This window comes from Homarus americanus, unplaced genomic scaffold (genome assembly GCF_018991925.1).
Source record: "Homarus americanus isolate GMGI-L3 unplaced genomic scaffold, GMGI_Hamer_2.0 scaffold41366, whole genome shotgun sequence".
Classification (NCBI taxonomy): Eukaryota; Metazoa; Arthropoda; class Malacostraca; order Decapoda; family Nephropidae; genus Homarus; species Homarus americanus.
This window is the reverse complement of record NW_024723541.1, coordinates 7,862,558-7,882,797: the sequence shown is the minus strand read 5'-3', so window position 1 is coordinate 7,882,797 and position 20,240 is coordinate 7,862,558. Positions and strand designations below refer to the sequence as shown.

Here is a 20,240-nt window from a genome sequence, read left to right as displayed (position 1 = left end):
TGTAATTAGGAAAGAACTTAGTGATGAGTTTGACGCAAGTAGACTAGTGCAAACAGGCACTAGTCGTTCCATAGTTTCCCATGATGAGATGTATCAAGTGAAACAAGTATATGGAGCAAGGAACAAGATCACTAGATTACAAGATGTTGTAACCGCTAGATTAAGGTTAGGATATAAGTACCTCTGGCAGTATGTTCCTCAAGCAGATGTAAACAAGACTAAATGGAAAGTGTATGGCCATACATATGGCCACACACTTGAACACTACGTCCTCGACTGTGTGAAGATAGAACCTTTTAGGGACAGGTCCAAGCACAGTGTGTGTGAAATGGCACAACACTTCATCTCTAATGGCAAGATAGCCGACATATTAAGATTGTATCCACTTTTTTGCATTTAGTAACTATATCAGTTCTCATGTACAGAACCAAATACACAATGTGCTTGAATACTTCTCACGTAAATGTGAATAACAAAGTGTGCGGCCAGACATACTGCCTCACACGCCTGTACTCACGCATTTCTGAATAAGTTACCCTTTATGTATAGAATTAAACATATAATGTAATTGAAATACTGTGTAACATTCAGTGCCATAATATCCTGACAACGTGGGTTAATTATTATGACCCGTTGTAAAATCTACTCTGTAATCCTTTTGGGCTACCGCTCACAGGATGAGTGCGGGGTGCACAATAAAGTAGCCGCTGTAAGCGTCAAAATCAAAATCATCTGACGATACCATGACGCCTTCCAAGTAACACAACAATGTGACTCAATCTACTTCGACGGAATGCCAATACATGACCCAGCCCGCCCCGTTTTGTATCACATTGTACAATAGATATACTGATACTCTGTGTGGAGTTTCAGACGAACGTGCTATGTTTAGTCTCCCTGCATGCTGTACACCGCTCCCAGCAGTAGTACAGAATAGGTACTGTAATGATGGTGAAAGAGAATATGAACTGTATCTTGGTGAAATTATTGTACCATCTACCTGTAAAACCACCTGGGCCCTTGATCCGACCTATACCACCACCTGGGCCCATGATCCTACCTGTACCACCACCTGGGCCCATGATCCTACCTGTACCACCTCCTGGGCCCATGATCCTACCTGTACCACCACCTGTGCCATTGATCCTACCTGTACCACCACCTGGGCCCATGATCCTACCTGTACCACCACCTGGGCCCATGATCCTACCTGTACCACCACCAGAAAGTTGGAAATGCTGTACAGATACCGTAGCTACTTCACTCCTGAGCAGTTGCTTCAAGTTTATAAGGAATTCATTCGTCCTAACTAGGAGTATTGCTCTCTTATCTGGGGTGGCTCTTCTTCTGCCCGACTGTTAGTTATGGTGGAAATCAGAAGTATTTCGTCTTATTGACTCTCCTCCTTTAGTTGATAATCTCTCTCCCCTTTCTCTTCGCCGCAATGTTGCTTTACTCTCTCTATTTTACAGGTACTCTAACGGGCAATGCTTGGTGGATTTGGCATCCTGTGTACCGCCGGTAGGGCCGTGGGCTCGTAACACTCGTCTTGCCAGCAGTGCCCATCATTTCCATACTCATACAATCTGTCTCACTTAAAAAAAAAAAAAACTTTTCCGGCATCTTCGTGGTGTAGATTAATATAATCTTTTTCTTTTATATTTTTAAATTTATTTTTACTCACAGGGGCTGTGGGGGCAATGTTCACACATTGTAGGTCGATGACCTGTGCCCGGGTGTGCTATCCCCCCTCAAAAAAAAAGGGCCCTTGACCCTGCCTGCATCACCACTTGGGCCCCTAACCTTCACCACACACCTCCATACTCCTAGATTTAGTTAATATATCGACTTCCCTCGTGCCAGACGGTCGGAGCGGTGAGTGACAGCTGCCGCCTGTCAAAATATACGTGGCAGTCCAATATATTACTGTCTTCCACCCGTTTGTCATATCCTCCTGTTTCTTCCGTCCTGTCATCTCTCTCTCTCTCTCTCTCTCTCTCTCTCTCAATACATATATCTTCCTGCTGTCACAGGGTAGGGTGAAGTATGGCAGGGTATATGGCAGGATAGGGTGAAGTATGGCAGGGTATATGGCAGGGTAGGGTGAAGTATGGCAGGGTAGAAAGTACGGTAGGGCATATAAGAAAGTAGAGTGATATAAGGATGTATACATGTAAGAGGTATAATATAAGCATACTAATATATGGCACTACGCATATATAAGGGTACTAATGGTAGGGTAAATACTATGCATATATGCTAAGGGTGTTAAATTGCCATATGGCATATGCTATGGCAGGGTATAGAGATATTATGGTATAGGAAACATTACATAAAAAACAATGTAGGTTTAAATGACAGGCTATGGAACACTTGAAATATATGCTATAAAATAGTGAAACTTAGCAGCGTTATATAGAGTGAAACATGCAGGTTATGGCATATGTATGATCCTGATTGACATGGGATGTAAAGGGTTAGGTGATTCCTGACACGGCATAAGGCAGGGTTAGGTGATTCCTGACACGATATAAGTTAAGGTAGGTTGTGATATGACAGGCTTCTAAGGCAGGCTGGGATGTGACAACAAGAATCAGCGCTGTTACACGCGATTGCGACAATGTGTCACATCTGTCATGCCAACAGTTATTGCAGAGAGAGAGAGAGAGAGAGAGAGAGAGAGAAAATAATACATGCAGTTAGTTTTTCTTGGAAATTCTCACAACAAATTCGAGGTTACGTCACCACCACTAACAACAGCAACAAGGGGTCCAGCTGTGTCTCTAAAAACTAAACTCTGTATAGGATGGCGCCTTAACACTTCCTTATGGAACTATAGTAAACACGACCTTGGCAGAAGTAAAGTAAAATGTACGGGATTAAACAAAAATTCTATCTTCAAGGATGTGTTTCAGGAGTTGGCGTAACTCTGTTGGGTAAGAGTTCACACACACACACACACGTCATCACCATCATTAGTCACCTGTGTTGAATTGATAACGTCCGGGACCCCTCTACACCAGCCACACACAGTACAGCCGTCCAAGTTGCTCTTCCTGCACGTGCACCTCAAACTCCTGCACACACACACACTGGTCTGTCAGGTGGTGGAGGCCAGACGGTCTTCAAGTGGACAAAACATTATTCAGCCCATTTTTGTGGTGGTTTGCTTTCCCACACTCTTTTACACTAATGGTTGTTTATTGCAGCTGATGTCAGAGGAAGACTATATGACCCAAATTCTCAACTCTCACAATCCTCGTCATAATATTTGTACGATAGAACATCAGATCCTTCAGTCGAGGTGTTAGTGTTCATGTGACAAAGAATTTATCTTCAGTGATACCAAATACCATTTTTTTTTTCATGTATGTATTTACTCCTGGTGAACTTACTGAAGGAGGTACTTGAATGATCTGGTGTAGGAGAGAGGCAGCGTCACAGCTCAAGATATCAAGCGAAAGGTAGGTTGCTTGAGGCAAGTTTCGGGGCCCAACTTAGTCCCGGCGAAATGTGTTATAAAAACTTGTAAATTGGCAGACTAATAGGTTTTGTTCTGATGATGATTTTGGGATGTGGAGGCATTTGGAAAACGTCCCCTGTCGACGATGGCGGCCATTTTGTTGCCGCCATTATGGAAAACACCAATTTCTACCCAAGCTCTGCTACTCTACGTGATGGCATGACAATAATGGCCTGTGTACCTTTATTATGGTGGCCAATGTTAACTGTAGTCTTGTAGAACAACTTAAGGTGTACAGATGTCCTCCAGTACCAAGATTCCATGGTCAAACACAGCAATTTAGCTTCCTGAATGCCATCACCTGCAGACTGGGGATGGTCTGATCCTGAGAACTGGAAGCCATTATGGAAAACATTTCCTCAGGCGAGCAAGAACTCTTGTTCTGTGGATGCAACAAGGGCTGTAGAGGTGCGCGCAGGTGTAGGAAAGCAACTCTACAGTGTACAGCCTTGTGTCAATGTGTTGGTGACTGTGATGACTAGTATGACAGTTAGTGCGTTTACAAGTGGCGGCAAGTGAAAATCTTTCCAATTTAGTTTGTTTTTCTAAATGTACAAGGTATGTGTAAATATGTAATTTTTTTACGTTTCATCATTCATATATCTAAATTGCTTTGTTTGACCATGGAATCTTGGTAATTGACACCTTAAATAACTAGTTAACATACAAGGTGGTGGTTACAAAGATGTGGATTAAGCTCTGTGTTTCAGTATTGACCGTCTTATTTCCCGTACTGGGGGACACTTGTTCTACAAGACACCACAGTTAACATTGGCCACCATAATAGAGGTACACAGGCCATTATTGTCATGCCATCACGTAGAGCAGCAGAGCTTGTAGAAAATTAGATTTTTCCATAATGGCGTCGCCAACAAGGGATGTTTTCGAAATAATGCCTCTATATCCTCAAACTCCAGAACATAATCTATAAGTGTGCCAATTGACATACGCTTTAATGACACAGTGCCCATTTTTGGCACATATCGCCTGGACTAGCTGCTCCACTTCCGCCTTAATGCACCACACACGGCGATTCTAAACCTTTGTTGCCTGAGGTTAGAAGCAGCTTGCGTGAACCCCAGGTTGAGCACAATAGAAATTATGTAGTGTTTACCAGTGTAAACACACACACATATTATAAAAGGAGCGCCAAACAAAAATATCCCACCATGCAACAAAACATCCCACCAGCAACAAATAACCCCAACCCATGCAACAAAAACATCCAACCATGCAACAAAACATCCCACCCATTAACAAATACACCCAACCCATAAAAAACATCAACCATGCAACAAAAACATCCCACCATGTAACAAATACACCCCAACCCATGCAACAAAACAACCCACCACGCAACAAAAACAACCCACCCATGCAACAAAAACATCCAACCCGTAACAAAAACATCTCACCCACCCCACAAATGCAAAAAATAACCCCCACCCTGCAACAAAAACATCCCACCTACCACACCCGTGCAACAAAACATCCCACCCAACACAACAACAACATCCCAATCCATCCACGAAACAAAACATCCCACTCACCACACCCAGGCAACAAACATAACCCCACCCTACCCACACATGCAACAAATACATCCCAACCCACCACCCACGCAACAAAACCATCCCACCCACACAACAAAATAATCAATCCAACCCACACATGCAACAAATACACCCCACCACGCAACAAAAACATCCCACCAACCCACCCACGAAACAACAGAACATCCCATCCATCCTGCCCATGCAACGAAAACATCCACCCACCCCACCCATGCAACGAACTATCCCAACCACGCAACAAAACATCCCACCCTCGTAACAAAACATCCACCCGTACAACAAAACTTCCCACCCACCCGACTCGTGCAACAAAAATATCCCACCCACAGAACAAAACATCCACCCACCCCACTCAAGAAACAAAACATCCCACCCACGAAATAAAACATCCCACCCACCCATCCACGAAACAAAACATCCACCCACCACACCACACAACTAAAACATCCCACACACCCTACCCACGCAACAAAAACATCCCACCCATCCACCCATGCAGCAAAACATCCCACCTACTCCACACCACGAACAAACATCCCACCAACCCCAGCAAAAAAACATCCCACATACTCCACCCACGAAACAAAACATCCCACCCACCCCACCCATGCAACAAAACATCCACCACCCACCATGCAACAAAAACATCCCACCTACTCCACCATAAAACAAAACATCCCACCCACCCATCCATGCAACAAAACATCACACCCACTTGCCCATGCAACAAAAACATCCCACCCACCCAATGCAGAACAAAAACATCCCACCTACCCCACCCACGAAACAAAACATCCTACCCACCCCACCCATGCAACAAAAAACATCCCACCTACCTCATCCATATAACAAAAACACCCACCACCCACCCATGCATCATAAACATCCCACACACCCACCCACGCAACAAAAACATCCACCCACCCACCCATGCATCATAAACATCCCACCCACCCCACCCATGCAACAAAAACATCCCACCTACTCCACCCACAAACAAAAACATCCCACCCATGCAACAAAAACATCCCACCCACCATGCAACAAAACATCCCACCCACCCCACCCATGCAACAAAAACATCCACCCACCACCCATGCAACAAAAACATCCGACCTACTTCCACCCACGAAACAAAACATCCAACCTACCCCACCTATGCAACAAAACATCCCACCCACCCCACCCATGCAACAAAAATATCCCACCTACTTCCACCCACGAAACAAAAAATATCCCACCCACCCCACCCATGCAACAAAAACATCCCACCTTCTCACCCACGAAACAAAACATCCTACCCACCCCACCCATAAAACAAAACATCCCACCTACCCCACCCATCAACAAAAACATCCCACCTACTCTACCCACGAAACAAAAACATCCCACCCACCCCAACCATCTAACAAAAACATCCCACCACCCTCATCCATATAACAAAAACATCCCACCCACCCACCCATGCATCATAAACATCCACACACCCACCCATGCAACAAAACATCCCACCCACTCACTATGCATCATAAACATCACACCCACCCCACCCATGCAACAAAACATCCACCTACTTCCACCCACGAGAAACAAAACATCCCACCCACCCCACCATGCAAACAAAAAATTCCACCTACTCTCCACGAAACAAAAACATCCCACCCACCCCACCCATGCAACAAAAACATCCCACCCACCCCACCCATGCAACAAAACATCCACCCACCCCACCCATTCAACAAAAACATCCCACCCAACCCACCCATGCAAAAAAAACATCCCACCTACTCCACCCACGAAACAAAAACATCCCACCTATGCAAACAAAACATCCCACCCACCCCACCCATGCAACAAAAAATATCCCACCCATGCAACAAAAAAATCCGACCTACTCCACCCACGAAACAAAACATCCCACCTACCCCCTATGCAACAAAAACATCCCACCCACCCCACCCATGCAACAAAAACATCCCACCTACTCCACCCACGAAAAAAAAACATCCCACCCAATCCCCACCTACCCCACCTATGCAACAAAAAAACATCCCACCTACTCCACCCACGAAACAAAACATCCCACCCACCCACCCATGCAACAAAAACATCCCATCCACCCCACCCACGAAACAAAACATTCCACCCAACCCCACCCATGCAACAAAACATCCCACCCACCCCATCCACGAAACAAAATATCCCACCCACCACCCACACAACTAAAAATCCACCCACCCTACCCACGCAACAAAAACATCCCACCCACCCCACCCATGCAACAAAACATCCCACTCCACCCATGCATCATAAACATCCAACCCACCCCACCCATGCAACAAAACATCCCACCCACTCCACCCATGCATCATAATCATCCCACCCACCCCACCCATGCAACAAAAACATCCATCCTTCCTCACCCATAACAACATTCCACCTATCCCACCCATGCAACAAAAACATCCCACCTTCTCCACCCACGAAAACATCCCACCCACCCACCCATGCATCATAATCATCCCACCCACCCACCCATGCAACAAAAACATCCATCCTACTCACCCATGTAACAACATCATCCCACCTACTCTACCCACGAAACAAAAACATCCCACCTACCCCACCCACGAAACAAAAACATCCAACCTACCCCACCCATGCAACAAAAACATCCATCCTACTCCACCCATGTAACAACAAACATCCCACCTACTCTACCACGAAACAAAAAACATCCACCCACCCCACCCACCGAAACAAAACATCCCAACCCAATTCCACCATGCAACAAAACCCATCCTACCCCACCCATGACAAAAAAACATCCCACCTACTTACCCACGAAACAAAAACATCCCACCTACCCCACCCATGCAACAAAAAATCATCCCACTCACCCCACAAATGCAACAAAATGATCCTACTCCATCACCCAGGCAACAAAACATCCCAACCCACTCCCACCCACGAAACAAAACATCCCACTACCCCACCCATGCCACAAAAACATCCCACCCACCCCACAAATGCAACAAAACATCCCACCTACACCACCCAGGCAACAAAAACATCCCATAACCCACCCACCACGAAACAAAACATCCCACCTACCCCACCCATGCAACAAAAACATCCCACCTACTCTAGCCACGAAACAAAAACATCCCACCCAACCCCACCCATGCAAAAAAAACATCCCACCCACTCCCACCCATGCAACAAAAACATCCCACCTATTCTAGCCACGAAACAAAACATCCCCACCCATCCCCACAAATGCAGAAAAACATCCCACCTACTCCCCACCTATGCAACAAAAACATCCCACCTATTTAGCCACGAAACAAAACATCCCACCCACCCCAATGCAACAAAAACATTCCACCTAACCCCACCCATGCAACAAAACCCACCATTTGAAACAAAAACATCCCCACCCACCCCATGCAACAAAAACATTCCACACCTACCCACCCATCGCAACAAAAACATCCCACCCACCCCACCCATGCAACAAAAACATCCCACCCATTCCCCACCCATGCAACAAAAAACATCCCTAACGCACAAACCCACCTCACTTAGCCACGAAACAAAACATCCTACCCAACTCCACAATGCAAAACATCCCACCTACCCACCCATGCAACAAAAAACATCCCACCTACCTCCCATGCAACAAAACATTCCACTCCATCGAAACAAAAACATCCCACCCACTCCACCCATGCATCATAAACATCCCACCCACCCACCCACGAAACAAAAAACAGCCCACCCACTCCACCACCCATAAAACATCCCACCTACTCACCCATGTAACAAAAAACATCCCACCCACTCCACCCATGCATCATAAACATCCCACCCACCCACCCACGAAACAAAAACAGCCCACCCACTCCACCCATGACAACAAAAACATCCCACCACCCTCCCCACAGCAACAAAACATCCCACCTACCCCACCCATAAACAAACATTCACCCACTTAAGCAATGAAACAAAAAACATCCCACCCACCCCACCCATGCAACAAAAAAACATCTCCCACCCAATCCCACCCATGCAACAAAAACATCCCACCCACCCCACCCATGCAAACAAACATCCCACCCACCCAACCGCAACAAAAAAACATCCCACCTATCACCTACGAACAAAAACATCCCAACCCAATTCCCACCCATGCACAAAACATCCCACCCACTCCACCACGAACAAAAAACATCCCACCTACCCACCCAAGTAAAAAACATCCCACCCACCCCACCCATGCAGAAAAACATCCCAACTACCCCACCCATGCAAAAAAACATCCCACCTACCCTCCCATGCAACAAAAACATCCCACCTACTCCACCAATGAAACAAAAACATCCCACCCACTCCACCCATGCATCATAAACATCCACCCACCCACCCACAGAAACAAAAACAGCCCACCCACTCCACCCATGCAACAAAACATCCCACCTACCTCACCCATATGAAAAAAACATCCCACCCACTCCACCCATGCATCATAAACATCCCACCCACCCACCACTCCACATGCAACAAAAACATCCCACCTACCTCCTATGCAACAAAAACATCCCAACTACTTCCACCCACGAAACAAAAACATCCCACCCACCCCACCCATGCAACAAACATCCAACCCACTCCACCCATGCATCATCAAACATCCCACCCACCTCCACCCATGCATCATAAACATCCCACCAACCCACCCATGCAACAAAAACATCCCACCCACTCCCACCCATGCAACAAAAAACATCCCACCTACTCCACCCAAGAAACAAAACATCCCACCCACCCCACCCATGCAACAAAAACATCCCACCCACTTCCACCCATGCAACAAAAACATCCCACCCACCCCACCCAAATGAAACAAAAACATCCCACCACCACCCATGCAAACAAAAAATATCCCATTCCCAACCCATGCAAAAAAAAATATCCCACCTACTTACCTACGAAACAAAACATCCCACCCTCCCATAAAAAAACATCCCACCCACCCACCCATGCAACAAAAAACATCCCCACCCACCAATGCAACAAAACATCCCACCCACCCCACCCATGCAAATAAAAACATCCCACCTACTCATCCATGAAACAAAAACATCCCACCCAATTCCACCCATGCAACAAAACATCCCACCCACCCCACCCATGCAATAAACATCCCACCTCACCCATGCAACAAAAACATCCCACTACTTCACCCACGAAAACAAAACATCCCACCCACTCCACCCATGCAAATAAAACATCCCACCCAATTCACCCATGCAACAAAAACATCCCAATCCACCCCACCCATGCAACAAAAAACATCCAATTCACCCACGAAACAAAACATCCCACCCAATTCCACCCATATAAAACAAAAACATCCCACCTACCCCACCCATGCAACAAAAACATCCCACCTACTCTACCCACGAAACAAAAACATCCCATCCACCCTCCCATGCAACAAAAAACATACCACCCACTCCACCCATGAAACAAAAACATCCCACCTACTCCACCACGAAACAAAAACATCCCACCCTTCACCCATATAACAAAAAACATCCCCAACCACCCATGCAACAAAACATCCCATCCACCCACCATGCATCAAACCATCCACCCACCCAACCATGCAACAAAAACATCCCACCCATCCACGAAACAAAAACATCCCACCCAATTCCACCCATGCAACAAAAACATCCCACCCACCCCACCCATGCAACAAAACATCCCACCCACCCCACCCATAAAAAAACATCCCCACCTACCTCCCACGAAACAAAAACATCCCACCCACCCACCCATGCAACAAAAAACATCCCACCCATTCTACCAATGCAACAAAACATCCCACCCACTCCCACCCATGCAACAAAAACATCCCACCAATCCCACCCATGCAACAAAAACATCCCACCTACTCCACCCACGAAACAAAACATCCACCCAACACCCCCTCCCACGAAACAAAACATCCCACCCACCCACCATGCAAACAAAAACATCCCACCCACTCCACCCATGCAACAAAAAACATCCCAAATCCACCCCACCCATGCAACAAAAATTCCCACCCACCCCACCCATGCAAAAAAAACATCCCACCTACTCCACCCACGAAACAAAAACATTCCACCCACCCCACCCATGCAACAAAAACATCCCCACCCAATTCCCACCCATGCAAAAAAAACATCCTACCCACTCACCCATGCAACAAAAACATCCCACCCAACTCCACCCATGCAACAAAAACATCCACCCACCCCACCCATGTAACAAAAACATCCCACCTACCCCACCCATGCAACAAAAACATCCCACCCACCCCACCCATATGCAACAAAAACATCCCACCCACCCCACCCATGCAACAAAAACATCCCACCCACTTCCACCCACGAAACAAAACATCCCCACCCACCCCACAATGCAACAAAAACATCCCACCTACCCCACCCATGCAACAAAAACATCCCACCCACCTCCACCCATGCAACAAACATACCATCACCCACGAACAAAACATCCCACCTACCCACAAACAAAACATCCCACCCACCCAATGCAACAAAAACATCCCACCCACTCCCCACCCATGCAACAAAAACATCCCACCCACCCCACCCATGCAACAAAAACATCCCACCCACCCACCCATGCAAAAAAAAACATCCTACCCACCCCACCGATGCAAAAAAACATCCCACCCACCCACCCACGAAACAAACATCCCACCCACCCCACCCATGCATAAAAAAACATCCCACCCACCCCACCCATGCAACAAAAACATCCCACCCACCCCACCCATGCAAAAAAAACATCCCACCCATTCAACCCATGCAACAAAAACATCCCACCCACCCACCCATGCAACAAAACATCCCACCCACCCACCCATGCAATCAAAAACATCCCAATCCACCCAATCCATGTAACAAAAACATCCCAACCCAATCCCACCCATGCAACAAAAACATCCCACCCACCTTACCCATGAAATAAAAACATCCCACCCACCCATGCAACAAAACATCCCACCCACCCCACCCATGCAACAAAAACATCCCACCCACTCCCCACCCATGCAACAAAAACATCCCAATCTAACCACCCAACAAAAAACATCCCACCCACCCCAACCCACGAAACAAACATCCCAACCCAATTCCACCCATGCAACAAAAACATCCCACCTACTCCACCACGAAACAAACATCCCACCCACCTCACCCATGCAACAAAAATCCCACCACCCCACCCATGCAACAAAAACATCCCACCACCCCACCCATGCAACAAAAACACATCCACCCACCCACCCATCAAAAACATCCCACCCACCCACCCATGCAACAAAAACATCCCACCCACCCCACCCATGCAACAAAACATCCCACCCACCCACCCATGCAACAAAACATCCCACCCATGCAACAAAACATCCCACCCACCCCACCCATGCACAAAAACATCCCACCTCCCCACCCATGCAACAAAACATCCCACCCATCCACTCACCCATCATCCACCCACCAACAAAAACATCCCACCCACCCACCCATGCAACAAAATCATCCCATCCACCCACCCATGCATCATAACCATCCCACCCACCCCACCCATGCAACAAAAACATCCCACCCACCTACCCATGCAACAAAAACCTCCCTCACCTAAAATAAAACATCCCACCACCCACCCATGCAATCATCCAACTCCACCCACCATGCAACAAAACATCCCACCTACCCCACCCATGCAAACAAAACATCCCACCTACCCCACCCACAACAAAAACATCCCACCCACCCACCCATGCAACAAAAACATCCCATCCACCCACCATGATCATAACCATCCCACCCACCCACCATGCAAAAAAAACATCCCACCTACCCACCATGCAACAAAAACAACCCACCTACTTCTAACGAAACAAAAACATCCCACCACCCCTAAAATAAAAACCCCACCTACTCCACCCACGAAATAAAACATCCCACCTACCCCACCCAAGTACCAAAAACATCCCACCCACCCACCCATGCAGCAAAAACATCCCAACTACCCCACCCATGCAACAAAAACATCCCACCTACCCTCCCATGCAAAAAACATCCCACCCACCCACCCACAACAAAACATCCCACCCACCCACCCATGCATCATAAACATCCCACCCACACCCACAGAAACAAACAGCCCACCCACCCACCCATGCAACAAAACATCCCACCTACCTCACCCATGTAACAAAACATCCCACCCACTCCACCATGCAAATAAAACATCCCACCTACCCTCCCCATGCAACAAAACATCCCACATACCCCACCATGCAACAAAAACATCCCACCACCCACCAATGAAACAAAAACATCCCACCCACCCCACCCATGCAACAAAACATCCCACCTACCCTCCCATGCAACAAAAACATCCCACCTACCCCCACCCACAACAAAACATCTCAAATCTAGCCACGAAACAAAAACATCCCACCCACCCCACCCATGCAACAAAACATCCCACCCACCTCCCACCCAATGCAACAAAAACATCCCACCACCCCACCCATGCAACAAAAACATCCCACCTACCCAACCCATGCAACAAAAACATCCCACCTCCATTCTACCCACGAAACAAAAACATCCCACCCACCCCACAAATGAAACAAAACATCCCACCCACCACCCATGCAACAAAAACATCCCACCCACCCAACCCATGCAACAAACAACCCACCTACTTCTAGCCACGAAACAAAAACATCGCACCCACCCCACAAATGCAACACAAAATATCCCACCTACTCCACCCACGAAATAAAACATCCCACCTACCCCACGCAATAAAAAACATCCTGCCCACCCCACCCATGCAGCAAAAACATCCCAACTACCCCACCCATGCAACAAAATCCCACCTACCTCCCATGCAAACAAAAACATCCCACATCTCCACCCACGAAACAAAAACATCCCACCCACTCCACCCATGCATCATAAAACATCCCACCCACCCACCCACGAAACAAAAACAGCCCACCCACTCCACCCATGCAACAAAAACATCCCACCCACTCACCCATGTAATAAAACATCCCACCCACCACCCATGCATCATAAACATCCACCCCCCACCACGAAACAAAAAGCCCACCCACTCCACCCAGCAACAAAAACATCCACCTACCCCTCCCATGCAACACAACAAAACATCCCAACTACTTCCACCCACGAAACAAAAACATCCCACCCACCCACCCAAGCAAACAAAAACATCCAACCCACTCCACCCATGCATCATAAACATCCCACCCACCCACCCATGCATCAAAACATCCCACCCACCCCACCCATGCAACAAAAAACATCCCACCCACCCCACCCATGCAACAAAAACATCCCACCTACTCCACCCACGAACAAAACATCCCACCCACCCCACCCATGCAACAAAACATCCCACCCACCCCACCCATGCAACAAAACATCCCACCTACCCCACCCACGAAACAAAACATCCCACCACCCACCCATGCAAAAAAAACATCCCTACCCAAACCCCATGCAACAAAACATCCCACCTACTCTACCTACAAAACAAAAACATCCCACCTTCCACCCATATAACAAAAAACATCCCACCCACCCACCCATGCAACAAAAACATCCCACCCACTCCACCAATGCATCATAAACATCCCACCCAACCCACCCATGCAACAAAAACATCCCACCTACTCCATCCACGAAACAAAAACATCCCACCCACCCCACCCATGCAACAAAAACATCCCACCCACCCCACCCATGCAATAAAACATCCCATCCACCTCACCCATGCAACAAAAACATCCCACCTTCCCTCCCACGAAACAAAAACATGCCACCCACCCCACCCACGAAACAAAAACATCCCATCCACCCCACCCATGCAACAAACATCCCACCCACCCACCCATGCAACAAAAAACATCCCACCCATCCCCACCCATGCAACAAAAACATCCCACCTACTCCACCCACGAAACAAAACATCCCACCCATCCCACCCATGCAACAAAAACATCCCACCTACCTGCCCACGAAACAAAAAACATCCCACCCACCCCACCCATAAATCAAAACATCCCACCCACACCCACCCATGCAACAAAACATCCCACCCACCCCACCCATGCAAAACAAAACATCCCACCCACCCCACCTACAACAAAAACATCCCACCCACCCCACCCATGCAGCAAAACATCCCACCTACTCCACCCACGAAACAAAACATTCCACCCACCCCACCCATGCAACAAAACATCCCACCCACCCCACCCATAAACAAAAACATCCCACCCACCCCACCCATGCAACAAAAACTCCACCTAACCCACCCATGTAACAAAACATCCCACCCACCCCACCCATGCAACAAAAACATCCCACCCATTTCACCCACATGCAAAAAAAACATCCCACCTACCCCACCCATGCAACAAAACATCCACCTACTCTACCCACGAAACAAAACATCCCACCCACCCCACAAATGCAACAAAAACATCCCACCTACTCCACCCACGAAACAAAACATCCCACCCACCCCATCCATGCAACAAAAAACATCCACCTACTCCACCCACGAAACAAAAACATCCCACCTGCTCCACCACGAAACAAAACATCCCACCCTCTCCACCCATAACAAAACATCCCACCCCCCACCCATGCAACAAAAACATCCCATCCACTCCACCCATGCATCATAACCATCCCACCACCCCAACCATGCAACAAAAACATCCACCTGCCCATCCGCAGAACAAAAACATCCACCACCCCACCATGCAACAAAAACATCCCACCCACCCACCATGCAACAAACATCACCACCCCACCCATGCAATCACCTGTCATCACAAACCAAAAACATCACCACCCCCACCCATGCAACAAAACATCCACCACCCCACCCATGCAACAAAACATCCACCACCCACCCATGCAACAAAACATCCCCACCACCCGCCCATGCCAACAAAACATCACCTATCACCACGAACCAAAACATCCCATGTAACAAAACGTCACATCCCACAGAACAAAAACATCCCACCCACCCCACCCATGCAACAAAAACATCCACCCCCCACCCATGCGACAAAACATCCCACCACCCCACCCATGCAGCAAAAACATCCCACCCACCCACCGTGCAACAAAACGTCCACCTACTCACCCACGAACAAAACGTCCACCACCCCCACCATGCAACAAAACATCCCACCCACCCCACCCATGCAAAAACATCCCACCACACCCATGCAGCAAAACATCCACCGCACCCATACAACAAAACATCCCCTGCCACCCGTGCCGAACCAAAACATCCCACCTACCCCGTCCGTACAGCAAAAACATCCACCCACTCCACCCATTGCAACAAAACATCCACCTGCCCCATGCAACAAAACATCCACCTGCTCCACCCACGACAAAAACGTCCACCCCGCCCTAGTGCGACAAAGATATCACCTGCTCACCCGTGCGACAAGACATCCCACCCACCCCACCCGTGCAACAAGACATGCCACCTGCTCCCTACGAACAAAACGTCACCTGCTCACCACGAGCAAAAGACATCCACCCACCACACCCATGCAACAAAAACATCCCACCCACCCCACCCATGCAACAAAACATCCACCCACCCCACCCATGCAACCAAAACATCCCACCCACCCACCCATGCGGCAAACATCCCCACCCACCCGTGCAACAAAACATCCACCTACCCCCACCACGAAACAAAACATCCACCACCCCACCCATGCCAAAAAACATCCCACCACCACCCATGCAACAAAACATCACCGCCCCACCCGCGCAACAAAACATCCACCCACCCTACCCAGCAAAACATCCACCACCCGCCCATGCAGCAAAAAACTCCACCCCTCACCCGTACAGCAAAACATCCACCACCCACCCATGCAAACAAAACACCCCCACCCACCCACCCGTACCGAAACATCCACACCCACCCCACCCATGCAACAAAACATCCACCCACCCACCCATGCAACAAAACATCCACCCACCCACATGCAACAAAAACATCCACCACCCCACCCATGCAACAAAACATCCACACCTCACCCATGCAACAAAAACATCCACCCACCCCACCCATGCAACAAAAACATCACCCACCCACCCACGAAACAAAACATCACCACCCACCATGCAACAAAACATCCACCTACTCCACCACGAAACAAAACATCCCACCACCCCACCCTGCAACAAAACATCCACCCACCCACCCGTGCAACAAAAACATCCACCACCCCCACCCATGCAGCAAAAACATCCACCCACCCACCCATGCAACAAAAACATCCACCCACCCACCCATGCAACAAAACATCCACCACCCACCATGCCAAAACAATCCACCCACCCACCCATGCCAGTAAAGCATCACCCACCCACCCATGCAACAAAAACATCCACCCACCCACCCATGCAACAAAAATAATCCACCTACCCACCCATGCAACAAAACATCCACCCACCCCACCCATGCAACAAAAACATCCATCCACACTCCATCCATGCATCAAAACCATCACCACCCACCATGCAGCAAAAACATCCACCCACCCCACCCGTACAGCATAAACATCCCATCCCACTCACCCATGCATCATAACCATCCCACCCACCCACCCATGCAGCAAAACATCCACCCACCCACCCACAGCAAAAACATCCACCCACCCATGCAACAAAAACATCCACCCCACCCATGCAACAAAAACATCCATCCCTCCACCCATGCATCATAACCATCCCACCCACCCACCCATGCAACCAAAACATCCCACCTACCCCACCCATGCCAACAAAACATCCACCCACCCCACACATGCAACAAAACATCCCATCCACTCCACCCATGCATCATAACCATCAACCCACCCACCCATGCAACAAAACATCCCACCTACCCCACCCATGCAACAAAAACATCCCACCTACCCCACCCATGCAACAAAAACATCCACCCACCCACCCATGCAACAAAAACATCCCATCCACTCACCCATGCATCATAACCATCCCACCCACCCACCCATGCAACAAAACATCCCACCTACCCCACCCATGCAACAAAACATCCCACCCACCCCACACATGCAACAAACATCCCATCCCTCCACCCATGCATCATAACCATCCCACCCACCCACTGCAAAAACATCCCACCCACCCACCCATGCAACAAAAACATTCCACCCACCCCACCCATGCATGAGCGCTCCGCCCTTCGTGGCTCAGTTCCACCTCCACACTGGACCGCACCGGTTACCACTGGACTCCCGTGCTGCTGGGGCTCACACTCTCCACCATTATACCCCAGGCACAGATCAAGTTATACAGGTCATTGATGATAAGGTTGGAGGTGAGGGTATCTTAATACACCGATATCTGCTGAGTAAGATCGGTTTAATAGGATTCAGATGAAGTACGAATCTAGGAAAAGTGTGAAGAGATCATGTTACAGGTTTTTTCCTTGCATCGAGTGCATTTCTAAACAAACACACGTATACATTTTTAGTGTTCTTTCCCCTCTCAAGTACGTACATTTCCAAACACGTATGGAAAAAAAAAGTAAGTGTACCTTATAAGGCTAATCGAATAAGACACGAACAGCATACATACTAAACGCGAGACAGTTCTTATCAATGGACTGGACAAACACTTGGCACATTCTATCCCCAAGCAGTCTTTGACCCCTAACTTCATGCAAGTAATTATTTACTTTTTTTCGCGATTTTTTACCAACACAATTCACTGAGACTTTTGTGTATGTTAAAGGACAAATTATTGATTATGTTACAGTTGAAATATATTACAGTAGGGTTGAACCTTAAAATGAGTTGAAAATGAGATGAGAAAAGTTTAATAGCTGTTAACTAGTACAGTGAAGAAGTAAACGAGGATATCTTTGTTAGAGAGCCTACCAACACATCGCTAAGGTACTCACCATATTCTTGACGCTAGAGGAGGTGTCTGTGGGCTGATCCATCATAGTGGTGACCAATACAACCCTACAACCACCACCACCACCACAACAACACTCTCACAGGTGCCTCACGATGTTGTTAACGTGATCCTCAGCGATGGCTTGTACTATCTCCTTATCTCACAGGGGTGTTTTGACACTTTCCCGAGCGATCAACAAACATTATCACGATGACTGTTTTTTCCCGACGAATGTTTAATAATTAATCAACTACTATCTATCAGGATGTTGACGGGAAACATTGTCTCGTCCTCATGTTGACATCAGAACGAGGTGTCACTCATGGTCAACAAAGTGGTTTCACGGTGCCAATCTCCAGTGCCTCACAGTTCACTATTTTCCCCGTTAAATCGACAATATTCCCTGTGAATTATGTCCGTGGAGGGTGATGAGTGAAGGGGTATGTGAGAGGTGGAAGGAAGTGGAGAGGCACGCGTGGAGGGAGGGCAACAGTGCGGCAGTGAGCGGGCGACTGCGGCAGAGGTGGAGGTCACTACTTCACAGGTGGGACTACTACTGCTGCTGCTACCCTCCCTCCTTCTCTCTACCCCCTCTAACCTCCCTCCTCCTCTCTACCCTCCCTCCCCACCCTCTACCCTCCCTCCTTCTCTCTCCCCCCTCTACCCCCCTCCTCCTCTCTGGCCTCCCTCCCCCTCCCTCCTTCTCTCTACCCCTCCTTCCTCTACCCTCCCTCCCCCACCCCCTCTACCCCTCCTCCTCTCTGGCCTCCCTCCCCCTCCCTCCTTCTCTCTACCCCCTCCTTCCCCTCTACCCTCCCTCCCCACCCCCCACTCCCTACCCCCCCTCCTTCTCTCTGGCCTCCCCCCCCTCCCCTCCTTCTCTCTACCCCTCCTTCCCTCTACCCTCCCTCCCCACCCTCTACATCCCTCCTCCCCCCCCTTCCCACCCCTTTCACACTCTTCCTTGTTTATTAAAAATCACACACACACACACACACACACACACACACACACACACACACACACACACACACACACACACAC

General features: G+C 48.5%; 1 protein-coding gene across 2 annotated transcripts in view; it reads right to left on the bottom strand.

Moving 5' to 3' along the window:
- Window positions 1–19,746, bottom strand: part of LOC121863625 (monocarboxylate transporter 14-like) — a 109,041-nt gene extending 89,295 nt beyond the window's left edge. For both annotated transcript variants that reach the window (XM_042362376.1, XM_042362377.1), the window contains exon 1: window positions 19,198–19,746. Coding sequence is in view for 1 of the 2 variants with exons in the window: in XM_042362377.1 (XP_042218311.1) it covers window positions 19,198–19,242 (45 nt within the window). In the remaining variant the exon portion in view is untranslated. The remainder of the gene's footprint in view (window positions 1–19,197) is intronic.
- Window positions 19,747–20,240: the final 494 nt, after the last annotated feature.